Source organism: Megalobrama amblycephala, linkage group LG21 (assembly GCF_018812025.1).
Source record: "Megalobrama amblycephala isolate DHTTF-2021 linkage group LG21, ASM1881202v1, whole genome shotgun sequence".
NCBI classification, from domain to species: Eukaryota; Metazoa; Chordata; class Actinopteri; order Cypriniformes; family Xenocyprididae; genus Megalobrama; species Megalobrama amblycephala.
Window position 1 is genome coordinate 27,171,562 of NC_063064.1, and position 12,848 is coordinate 27,184,409.

General features: G+C 34.8%; 1 protein-coding gene across 5 annotated transcripts; it reads left to right on the top strand.

The window, feature by feature from the left end:
* Window positions 1-253: 253 nt before the first annotated feature.
* On the top strand, window positions 254-12,813 carry LOC125256313. 5 transcript variants are annotated; one of them, XM_048172206.1, is made up of 13 exons: window positions 254-438; window positions 1,969-1,993; window positions 2,762-3,046; window positions 5,298-5,582; window positions 7,831-8,082; window positions 8,635-8,673; window positions 8,880-8,927; window positions 9,202-9,252; window positions 9,420-9,452; window positions 11,202-11,249; window positions 11,541-11,573; window positions 11,778-11,867; window positions 11,938-12,813. In XM_048172206.1, exons 3-13 carry the CDS (start codon window positions 2,923-2,925, stop codon window positions 12,033-12,035), a joined length of 1,101 nt encoding a protein of 366 aa, XP_048028163.1. In that variant the 5' UTR covers window positions 254-438; window positions 1,969-1,993; window positions 2,762-2,922; the 3' UTR covers window positions 12,036-12,813. The 5 variants fall into 5 exon arrangements, with proteins under 5 accessions (XP_048028163.1, XP_048028159.1, XP_048028160.1 ...); XM_048172202.1 differs by lacking the exon at window positions 254-438 and having other exon boundaries at window positions 951-1,993; window positions 11,938-12,810; XM_048172203.1 differs by lacking the exon at window positions 254-438 and having other exon boundaries at window positions 951-1,993; window positions 9,217-9,252; window positions 11,938-12,810.
* The last annotated feature ends 35 nt before the right edge of the window (window positions 12,814-12,848 follow it).

The window sequence follows — 12,848 nt, forward strand, 5'->3', positions numbered from 1 at the left end:
GTGCACTAACCCCCTCTGGCACGTCTACGCCAGAAAACAGCACTTGCAATTTGAGCTGCACCGACCCGACACAATCTCGCCTCATGTTCACGTTCACGCGAGAGTGACAAAATGCTTTACGGTTATTCAATAACAATGTATATATTTTGAAAATTACCCACCTCCATTGAGATTTCTTGTACTGTATTTGCAAAACGACTGCGCTGGTGAGCGTTGTAGTCGTTGTAGTCCAGAGCTGCGCTTGGAGTATTTACGACAGTGTGATTCACTGAAGGAACCTGTAGGGGGAGCTTCACAAATCTTACTGAGTTCCGCTTTAAATGGTTTCCTGTCTGATGCACTGCTTCCTAATTCATCTATTGTGAGACTCATTCTGTCTCTTTTCACTCTCGCTGTAATGGAGTTGTTTTCAGCTTCTTATGAAAATTCAGCCTTACAGTAAGTGATCTCTGCTGTTGAATGTCTTCTTAAATACTGTATGTTAACATTTGTACTCATCTTTTTGATACATATTCTAAAACCTCCTGTGAAGCATGTAAAGGTCTTATTGGAATTAAAGCCTCAACCAGAATATGCTTTAATTATCTTGTTTCAGTTTCCAATTTAAAGGGGTCATGAACTGCGTTGTTTTATTGTTTTATAATGATTTCTGGGGTGCACTTATAATGTTAGTGTGCTTTTACATCAAAAATGGTCATAATTTAGAAATCAAAGGCATTTTTCCTACCCTGATTTGATCGCTCTTACTGTATTTGAACGCTCTTTTAAGGGGCGTGTCTGCTGTGAGACTTCAGTGTAAACGCCCACTGCTGTGATTGGCTGACATATTTCCATTTGAAATAGCTAAGTATTACTCTCTCGAAAACTTTTAGCATGTTTTTACTATTACGGCTCTCAAAGTTAACTAATCATGAAAAGTGTTGATTATAGCATTACATTTAGATCCATGGCATTATATTTAGATCGTGTCATGAAAGGATGCAGTGATGAACATTGTAGCTGATCACAGACATGTTGTTGAGCGCATGAAAGCAGTGATCTCATCATTGCAACTTAATTTTGAATGCTTTCATCGTAACTAACAGTGCAAACACGATGTATCTAAGAGACTGGTTGAATAAAACAGGAGTTTTGGCGCGTGTCCAGAACTCAGTCACTGATAAACTCGGGGTGTTTGATTGACAGCTCCAGTGATTGTAAAGGGAGCGTTCTTTGATCATTTTCTATATATAATGTAATCACAGTTTAAATAACAGATTATTTTTTATTATAGTTTAGTCACTGGTTTGAATTACCGACATATAGACATAGAACATCTGACTGTACATGAATCATTATATCAGATCAGGCATTTGAATTAACACATTATCGCATTACTGTCAAGTCCAAATCGTAAAACCGCTCCTGATTGTCTATCTTCATATCTATGAAGATAGGCACATTCCAGGATCAGTTGTTTGCTGGGCCTGGTGTCAATAAAAGCTTTTCTTGGACTAACAAGGAAGTTTTCAGTTCTGAAACTTCCTCTATCAAAAGCTCAAGGAAAAGTTGATTTCTCAATTCATGAGCTCTTTAAGCTGCACCCTTGTCTGCACTCTTTGTTCAGTTGCTGTTGTTTTACATGTGTTTGCTCAACCTGTCTGCCTATTTTTGGAGTTATAATTAAACTTTAACTTTTTTGAACCTGGTTCTTCTGTCTTCATCACTCATTTTTAGAGTGTACTTTTACAAAACTACCTTTTGTCTTTCCCAGTCTGTGAACTTATAAAAAATTTTTTACATTTGCCCCAGATGTGCTGTCCATGTGGTTTCATGATGTACGTTCATCTTCATAGAACTGACTGCACAAACTATTAAATATTTCCTGTGGTCTAATGTGTTACTTTAATTCACACATTGTGTGAGACTCATTCTGTCTCTTTTCTCACACTCGCTGTAATGGAGTTGTTCATCTTCGTTGTTTTTCAGCTTCTTATAGAGGTTCAGTCTTACAGTAAGTGATTTCTGCTGTTTAATGTCGATAAAATACAGTATGTTCACATATTTAATGAAAAAAAATTTAATTGTCAAAAATGTTTCAGTGTGTGTGATCAGTACATGTTTTAGTAGAACTGAGCAAACACATGAACCTACAACCTCTGTTTAAGCATATTAGTTTTACTTCATCATAAAAAAAACATTAAATGATTACAATTACCTGAGTACGCCTGTAATGCATATATTAATTGGACTTGATCATGTAAACCTTATTTGGAATATCCACTGTATTTAGTATTTATTTATATCTGCACATTCATATGAACATAATTCTGTATGTTACTGAAATAATTGCAACTTTATTTTGCAATTTTTTTCTTAGAATTGTGAGATAAAAAGTTGCAATTACAGTTTTAATTTTTTTATTATGTAGCAGAAACAAGCTTCCAAATTATCGAAAATGATCAATTAAAAAAAGATTTTTTTCCATAAATTAAATTAATATGCAAATCCTACATGGCCAACATTTTCCAGTCATTGTGTAATTTGGTGCTGTTGCAAAGACATATGAGTTTAAATTTGTTAAACCAAAAGATGGAAAATCAAATATATCAATCAACGTTAACTGCTTACACATCAAACAAACAAAACATTAATAATCCATCTGATTCTCCTGATGCCATGTGACAGTTCTAGGTGAGATATTTTACTGCTGTGCTTCTGGTTTGAAAACTGTTATTGGAATGTTTATTATTATTATTATTAATTATGGATTATTTGACAGGTTCACTTCAGAAACCCTTCATCAGTGTTAGTGATGATGGAGTCCAGATTAACATAGCCTGTGAAATACCAGATCCAGTCAGAGCTGATTTCACCTGTAGTCTCTACACTGAGGATGATCTTCTGCACTCTCAGAGGAAACAGTCTGGAGAACTTCTTTGTATGTTTTATGTAACTCCTGGTGAACTCTTGACACGATCAGTGAGCAGACAGCTGAGCTGTGATTATTCACTCAACACTGAACCTGAGATCAGATCACCGCGCAGTGACACACAAACCATCAGAGGTGAGGACTTTTTACTGTAATCATTTTTTTACAGTTTTAATCAGAGAAACCTGTAGAATTCTCAAGTCAGCATGATTATGTAGGTCATAATAATATTATGAAAGTTTGATCAATACAAGAAAAAGTCAAACAAACAAAAAATATGAGAAAAGCTGAATGATACGACTGTATCTGTGTAATACACCTATAGGGCACTTCTGGATGGATACTCTTTATTAAGACCCTTCAATAAGCTGTATAATAAAACACTGAAAGATCAAATTTACTAAATATAGGAAAGAAATGAATATGGTTAAAGGCTTTATGGGATTGTGATTAAAGTGTTAGTTCACCCAAAGATGAAAATTCTGTCATTTATTACTCACCCTCATGCCGTTCCAAACCCGTAAGACTTTCGTTCATCTTCGGAACACAAATTAAGATATTTTTGATGAAATCTGAGAGGTATCTGTCTTCTCTATAGATAGCAATTTAACCACCACTGTCAAGGTCCAGAAAGGTACTAAAGACATTGCTAAAACAGTCGACGTGACTGCAGTGTTTCAAACTTAATTTTATGAAGCGATGAGAATACTTTTTGTGCACAAAAACAAAATAAAAATAACACTGAGTCCGTGTTCTGATGTTAAACCTGGAAGTGCTGAATGTAAACAGACACAGAAGACAGGATATTGTTGAATAAAGTCATTATTTTTTTGTTTTTTACAAAACTACCTTTTGTCTTTCCCAGTCTGTGATCTTATAAAAATGTTACATTTGCCCCAGATCTGCTGTCCATGTGGTCACATGATGTACGTTCATCTTCACAGAACTGACTGCACAAAGTATTAAATGTTTCCTGTGGTCTAATGTGTTGCTTCCTAATTCACACATTGAGTCTCATTTTGTCTCTTTTCTCTCACTCGCTGTAATGGAGTTGTTCATCTTCATTGCTTTTCTTATTCTTATAGAGGTTCAGTCTTACAGTAAGTGATCTCTGCTGTTTAATGCAGACAAAATATGTTCACATATTTAATGAAAAAAGTTTAATTGCCTAAAATATTTCATCATGTGTGATCAAAACATGTTTTATTAGAACTGAGCAAACACATGAACCTTGATTCCGCTTCACATGTGAGTAACACTGGGTTTGAGTGTCATTGATTGTCTGGAGCTGCTGTGCTGTTGGCGACTAACAACAAACAATTGTTTGTATTTACTCGTGTACTGTACATTCATTTTTTGTTCTTTCTTGTCGTTTGTTCATCATCTGCGCTTTATTTTTCGTAAAGCGTCTTCTTGACAGACATCAGACATCCACTCGCATTGCGTGTGTAACAGAGGCCAGATAGTGAGAGTTGAGCAGGTAAACCACTGCACACTGACGACCGCTAGAATGTGGTGTTTAGCGTCATTGTTAGTGCACCTTGCATGCCAGCAGCTGACGGGCAGGGGTTTGAGACCGACTCAGAGCAGGGTGGTTAGGATTAGAGGGTGGGTTTGGGTTCATTTCAAATATCAACAATGTCCAACATCGTTGTTGAAAAAATACATACCCAAACTATAAGCCTGTAATGCCTGTATTAATTGGACTTGATCATGTAAACACCTTATTTGGAATATCCACTGTATTTATATCTGTACGTTCATATGAACATAATTCTGGGTGTTACTTGATTGAGAAAGTGCAGTATTGAAGCTTGTTTCTAACATGGAATAAAAAATTTAAAAAGTAATTGCAACTTTTTATTTCACAATTCTGATTTCTTTTTTCTTAGAATTGTGAGGATATAAACTAGCAATGTGTTATTTAGTCACAATTGTAAGATAAAAAGTTGCAATTATTTTTTTGTGGCGGAAACAAGCTTCCATAGTGCAGTTATCGAAAATAATAAATAAATAAAACAGATTTTTTTCATAAATGAAATTAATACAAACTCCTCATGGCCTACATTTTACCATTCGTTGTGTAGTTGGGTGCTGTTGCAAAGACATGTAGGCTATGAGTTTAAATTTGTTTAAAGGTTAAACTAAAACATGGAAAAAGATGCATGTAAACGTGCTGAAGTGTTCAGATGGGCAGCTGTAAAATCACCTGATCAACTGTTAAACACAATATACAATCACATGACTGATAAACCATCATCTCATTCTCCTGCAGCCACAGATTTCACTGCTGTTCTTCTGGTTTGGAAACTGTAATGTTTGTTTTTTAAGTTTATTTTATTATTATTATTATTATTATTAATTATGGATTATCTGACTTAAACAGGTTCACTTCAGAAACCCTTCATCAGTGTTAGTGATGATGGAGTCCAGATTAACATAGCCTGTGAAATACCAGATCCAGTCAGAGCTGATTTCACCTGTAGTTTCTACACTGAGGATGATCTTCTGCACTCTCAGAAGAGACAGTCTGGAGAACGTCTTTGTATGTTTTATGTAACTCCTGGTGAACTCTTGACACGATCAGTGAGCAGACAGCTGAGCTGTGATTATTCACTCAACACTGAACCTGAGATCAGATCACCGCGCAGTGACACACAAACCATCAGAGGTGAGGACTTTTTACTGTAATCATTTTTTTACAGTTTTAATCAGAGAAACCTGTAGAATTCTCAAGTCAGTATGATTATGTAGGTCGTAATAATATTATGAAAGTTTGATCAATACAAGAAAAAGTCAAACAAACAAAAAATATGAGAAAAGCTGAATGATACGACTGTATCTGTGTAATACACCTATAGGGCACTTCTGGATGGATACTCTTTATTAAGACCCTTCAATAAGCTGTATAATAAAACACTGAAAGATCAAATTTACTAAATATAGGAAAGAAATGAATATGGTTAAAGGCTTTATGGGATTGTGATTAAAGTGTTAGTTCACCCAAAGATGAAAATTCTGTCATTTATTACTCACCCTCATGCCGTTCCAAACCCGTAAGACTTTCGTTCATCTTCGGAACACAAATTAAGATATTTTTGATGAAATCTGAGAGGTATCTGTCTTCTCTATAGATAGCAATTTAACCACCACTGTCAAGGTCCAGAAAGGTACTAAAGACATTGCTAAAACAGTCGACGTGACTGCAGTGTTTCAAACTTAATTTTATGAAGCGATGAGAATACTTTTTGTGCACAAAAACAAAATAAAAATAACACTGAGTCCGTGTTCTGATGTTAAACCTGGAAGTGCTGAATGTAAACAGACACAGAAGACAGGATATTGTTGAATAAAGTCATTATTTTTTTGTTTTTTACAAAACTACCTTTTGTCTTTCCCAGTCTGTGATCTTATAAAAATGTTACATTTGCCCCAGATCTGCTGTCCATGTGGTCACATGATGTACGTTCATCTTCACAGAACTGACTGCACAAAGTATTAAATGTTTCCTGTGGTCTAATGTGTTGCTTCCTAATTCACACATTGAGTCTCATTTTGTCTCTTTTCTCTCACTCGCTGTAATGGAGTTGTTCATCTTCATTGCTTTTCTTATTCTTATAGAGGTTCAGTCTTACAGTAAGTGATCTCTGCTGTTTAATGCAGACAAAATACAGTATGTTCACATATTTAATGAAAAAAGTTTAATTGCCTAAAATATTTCATCATGTGTGATCAAAACATGTTTTATTAGAACTGAGCAAACACATGAACCTTGATTCCGCTTCACATGTGAGTAACACTGGGTTTGAGTGTCATTGATTGTCTGGAGCTGCTGTGCTGTTGGCGACTAACAACAAACAATTGTTTGTATTTACTCTTGTGTTCTGTACATTCATTTTTTGTTCTTCCTTGTCGTTCGTTCATCATCTGCGCTTTATTTTTCGTAAAGCGTTTTGTTGACAGACATCAGACATCCACTTGCATTGCGTGTGTAACAGAGGCCAGATAGTGAGAGTTGAGCAGGTAAACCACTGCACACTGACGACCGCTAGAATGTGGTGTTTAGCGTCATTGTTAGTGCACCTCGCATGCCAGCAGCTGACGGGCAGGGGTTTGAGACCGACTCAGAGCAGGGTGGTTAGGATTAGAGGGTGGGTTTAGGTTGATTTCAAATATCAACAATGTCCAACAGCGTTGTTGAAAAAATACATACCCAAACTATAAGCCTGTAATGCCTGTATTAATTGGACTTGATCATGTAAACACCTTATTTGGAATATCCACTGTATTTATATCTGCATGAACATAATTCTGGGTGTTACTTGATTGAGAAAGTGCAGTATTGAAGCTTGTTTCTAACATGGAATAAAAAATTTAAAAAGTAATTGCAACTTTTTATTTCACAATTCTGATTTCTTTTTTCTTAGAATTGTGAGGATATAAACTAGCAATGTGTTATTTAGTCACAATTGTAAGATAAAAAGTTGCAATTATTTTTTGTGGCGGAAACAAGCTTCCATAGTGCAGTTATCGAAAATAATAAATAAATAAAACAGATTTTTTCATAAATGAAATTAATACAAACTCCTCATGGCCTACATTTTACCATTCGTTGTGTAGTTGGGTGCTGTTGCAAAGACATGTAGGCTATGAGTTTAAATTTGTTTAAAGGTTAAACTAAAACATGGAAAAAGATGCATGTAAACGTGCTGAAGTGTTCAGATGGGCAGCTGTAAAATCACCTGATCAACTGTTAAACACAATATACAATCACATGACTGATAAACCATCATCTCATTCTCCTGCAGCCACAGATTTCACTGCTGTTCTTCTGGTTTGGAAACTGTAATGTTTGTTTTTTAAGTTTATTTTATTATTATTATTATTATTATTAATTATGGATTATCTGACTTAAACAGGTTCACTTCAGAAACCCACCATCAGTGTTGGTGATGATGGAGTCCAGATTAACATAGCCTGTGAAATACCAGATCCAGTCAGAGCTGATTTCACCTGTAGTTTCTACACTGAGGATGATCTTCTGCACTCTCAGAGGACACAGTCTGGTGAACTCTTGACACGAATAATGAACAGACAGCTGAGCTGTGATTATTCACTCAACACTGAACCTGAGATCAGATCACTGCGCAGTGACACAATCACCATCAGAGGTGAGGACTTTTTACTGTGGTATTTTTTTTTTTTCTTTTTCTTTTTTAATCAGAGACACCTGTAGAAATCTTAAGCCAGTTTGATTTATATACAACAACAAAAAATATGAGAAAAGCTGAATGATACGACTGTATCTCTGTATTACATCTATAAGGCACTTCTGGATAGATACTATTTATAAAGAGTTGAATATGGTTAATCATAATCCTGTAGGTCAGTATCATCATGAAGTCAGAAACAACAGTTGTGTGATGCTGTTACTGAATCAGTACAGTGATCTGTGAAATCTTCTTACACTGAATGAAATAACTGATCTATATACAACAGTAAAACTTAATCACTTTTCTCAAAAACAAGTTACTTTAAACCTACTTTTATTTGTCAAACACCCACAAAAACAAGTTAATAACTTTCTCTATCTCAATGTAGAGGATTCAGCGTTTATGATATTGTTGTTATATTATTGTATGTTATGCTGTAATGATTAGAGTTTTATTTCCAAACTAAATGGTCATTGTACCATTGTTGATATCTTTTTTCCATCTCAACAGTGACCTCTTCAACTAAAGCTTTGACAAGAGCCATAAAAGGTGAAGCTTATTTTATTTATTTTTTTGTTTGTTTTGTTTTAATTAAACGTGTGACATACACCTTATATTTCAACACACACACCATCACAGATTTTACAATGTATTTAAAACACCTTTGCATATTAATTTCTGCTGTTTGCGGTTTATTTTAAAGGTGCTCTAAGTGACCCTGGGTGGAGTGTGACATTGTTGAATTCTCTTTGCAGCTTCAACAGCGACCTCTACTGGTGAAACTTTGACAGACAAAACAACTTGTGAGTGGAGTTTATTTTAAAAATAAAACAAGGACACAGAGGTATTTTCTGATTTCACTTTAAATTGCTTCAGTGTGAAAATTATTCTTATTTAGTTTATTTCACAGCTTTCTTATGTGACTATGATTATTCAGTCACAGGATTTAGAAGTCAAATATTGTTATACAGTATAATTACAGCTAAACTGTATAATTGACCATTGTCTCTGGTAACTGATTTTAGGCTAATATTTTCATATCTCTCATATCTGATCACACACTGTTGAGTCTATCAGCTGTTTTCACTCCAGCTTCTGCTCCTCAAACCACCAGAGAGACACAAACATGTAAGTGTGTTTTTGCTTTGTTGATAAGAGAATATTAAATCTGTTAAATGTTAAATAAGAATCCTCTCTGACAGTGAGATCATGTAGAAACTCTGATGTCTGTAATCATGATGAAGTAGTTCAATTTTTATTCTAATATGATTTCATCATCATCTTTTCTGTTTCAGCTGTTCCTCATTCTGATCACATTCACTCTGAAGGTTCTTCATTCACTCACAACACAAAACTGATGTTCTGAATATAAAACGAACTTTGAAAATTTCCCCCTTTCGTGATTATAGGATGTGGCATGTTAATTTAATAAAAATCAAATCGTCACATAAAATATATCTTTTTTAATTTAATAAAATGATTTTAATAGGCCTAATAATAATTGCTGGGGGGGTTGGGGGTGTGTGTGTAGAGGTTTTCCTTTTTTTTGTCTTTAGCTGATCACATGCTTGTATAATGTTTATAATATTAAAATCCCCCTGTAGTCAATTATTTTATCCCTTAAAACTCATCTTTGATCACCAAAATGACATATTTTTAAAAAAAAATCAAGTGAAAAAAATTTCTTCATAGTTTGAATGTTACTCTACACCCTTACCTCTTTTAAAGGTGCCGTAGAACGTCTTTTTAAAACATGTAATATAAGTCTAAGGTGTCCCCTGAATGTGTCTGTGAAGTTTCAGCTCAAAATACCCCATAGATTTTTTTTAATACATTTTTTTAACTGCTAATTTTGGGGCATCATTAAATATGAGCCGATTTAGGCTGCGGCCCCTTTAAATGCTCACGCTCCCCGCCCACGGAGCTCGCGCTTGCCTTTAACAGCATAAACAAAGTTTACACAGCTAATATAACCGTCAAAATTGTTCTTTACAAAGTGTTCGTCATGCAGCATGTCTAATCGCGTAAGTATGGTATTTATTTGGATGTTTACATTTGATTTTGAAAGAGTTTGATATCTATGGTTTGATCCATTCTAGAGACGGCCAAAATCAGAATTTATAATGGACTGAATCTCAGAATTTAGAACTCAGAACTGACATATGCACATGAATCACGGTCACACGCACACGCTCAGAGCGATATTGTTTTAGTTACGTTTTATAGTAGGCCTATTAAAATATTTTGAAGGACAAAAACATTTAAAAAAATAAAAAATAAAATAAAACTTTATTGGCTTTACTTCAAGTCAGCTGTTACTTTGGCACTAGTCGCTATGCGCTCGCACACTTGGCACAGCCCTTGCGATGATTCTATAATTAATTAATATGAATTAATAAGATTAGCCTTTTGCTGTTATCAAACAGCTAATAATGTGCTGCTAATGTTACACAAACCATGTTCCTGTTCTTCATCTGAGAGTCAGACAGCTGCCTTCTAATAATCAGTATTCTTACAAATGCTGTGAACAACTCAGAACGTCAGCGGAGAAAGGCATATAGTTCATCATTACATCGTTATAGACTTGCTATATTGATAAATCTACATGATTTTTCATATCAACAGAAAACATACCAGGATAACCTGGCTTCTCTCGAGACTTTCCTGCTTCAGAGCAGTCATTGTTAATGATATGCTAAAGCCTTAATTACAGAAACTACCTTCAATGCATAATATGTGTATATGGTGAAACCCTGCGCAAAATAAAAGGTGGAAAAGATATAATGACTCCTACTCCCTGATCAGAGTGCTGAAGTGGTTAAGACCATTAAAGTACTGGCATTCAGTGGGGCAATCCCAAACAGTTTGTCTTAAAGCATATTAAAAACACTATAAACAACATTAAAAACTTGATTTTCACCACAGGTGTTCTTTAAATGAATCTGCCCAGCAGCTCACTTTTCAGTTTTTTAAATATATTTATATTGTATTATTATATGTTATACTGCATTAATAGCACAACCAGTTTTATTTCCAAACTAAATGCATCATGTGACATTGTTGAATTCTCCTTACAGCTTCAACAGCGACCTCTACCGGTGAAACTTTGAAAGACAAAACAACTTGTGAGTGAAGATTATTTTAAAAATAAAACACACTTGACAAACACACAGACATTTTCTCATTTCACTTTAAATTGCTTCAGTGTAAAAAAAAATATTCCTTCTTTATTGCACAGCTTTCTTATGTGACTATGATTATTCAGTCACAGGATTTAGAAGTTAAATATTGTTATACAGTATAATTACAGCTAAACTGTATAATTGATCATTGTCTCTGGCAGCTGATTTTAGGCTAATATTTTCATTTCAGTTTTTTATTCTAATATGATTTCATAATCATCTTTTCTGTTTCAGCTGTTCCTCATTCTGATCACATTCACTCTGAAGGTTCTTCATTCACTCACAACACAAAACTGATGTTCTGAATATCTGTAAAACCTAAAAAAAACTAAAAAAAACTTGCAATTTCCTCCTTTAATCATCTTATAATGTGGCATGTTAATTTAAAATGAATTTAATTTTAAAAACTGCACATAATAAATCTGATATAGATATAAACATGTATTAAAGCCTTATTTTTTCTTTTGTCAGTCTCGTGGCTTTCAGTAGTGCTGGTTTTCACTGGTGTTGGTTTATTTCTGTCTGGACTCATGGGATTCATCTGTCTCTGTCACTTTGACAGTAAGTTTAGTTCTGCATAAACTGAGCTCTATGATATAGAAACATGATAATAAAGTGTGTATCTGTGCAGGTTCTGATGATCTTCTCACAGAGGTGAACTACAGCTCCTGCCAGGTGGAAACAACATCTCTGTTAACTTCCTCTGTGTGCTCCAAAAAACATGGATGAACCGCTTCATTTCTTCACTTGTTGCACCTCTAAAGAGAAAAAATGATTTGTACAGAAAGAATGATAGTAGCCTATTACTGTATTTAGCTAGTGAATACATTTACTGAACAGCAGGCCAAGGCAGCTTGGACAGTTTGTATTCACTGTAAAAATGATTGTAATATTAACTGTAAAAGACTGTAAAATGCTACCCGTTAAAGGGATAGTTCACCAAAAAATGAAAATTCTGTCAGGGAGGGGGAGGGGAAGGATCAGAGGAAGGACAGATCGACGAGCTGGAACTCGAACTCGGGTCACCCAAGTGGCCGACAAGGCTATCAACAAAGAAGATGGGACATTATTTTCAACTGCAATCTTTTATTTTCTATCATTTATTGCATTTTGCCTGTACATAAATGAACCTTTATGTTATGTCATATATGATATGTCATATAAAAATATGTATTGCATTTATGAATAAAAGGCTCAGCACCCAAGGCTCTATCGCATATTGCCTCAAAGGTGTACAGTGTCTTTGGGCGGGTTAGACAATCTTGGAGCAAAAATGTAGGAGTCCTAAATTTAGGACTGACATGTCCATTATTTTTAAGAGTTTCTCCTAAAATGGCAAGTTAAAAGCTACTTTTAGCCTTAAGATGTTTTGTGAATACAACCCCAGATCTGCTGTACATGTGGTCACATGATGTACGTTCATCATCATAGAACTGACTGCACAAGCAATAAATGTTTCCTGTGGTCTAATGTGTTACTTCCTAATTCACCTATTGTTTGAGTCTCATCTCTTTTCTCTTGCTGTAATGGAGTTGTTCATCT

Coding starts and splice junctions, on each gene's coding strand:
- LOC125256313 (XM_048172202.1), top strand. CDS start 1,939: ATGGAGTTGTTCATCTTCGTTGTTTTTCAGCTTCTTATAGAGGTTCAG. Junction 8,928..9,201: donor TTTGACAGACAAAACAACTT/GTGAGTGGAGTT, acceptor TGAGTCTATCAG/CTGTTTTCACTCCAGCTTCT. Junction 11,574..11,777: donor TGATCACATTCACTCTGAAG/GTTCTTCATTCA, acceptor TTCTTTTGTCAG/TCTCGTGGCTTTCAGTAGTG.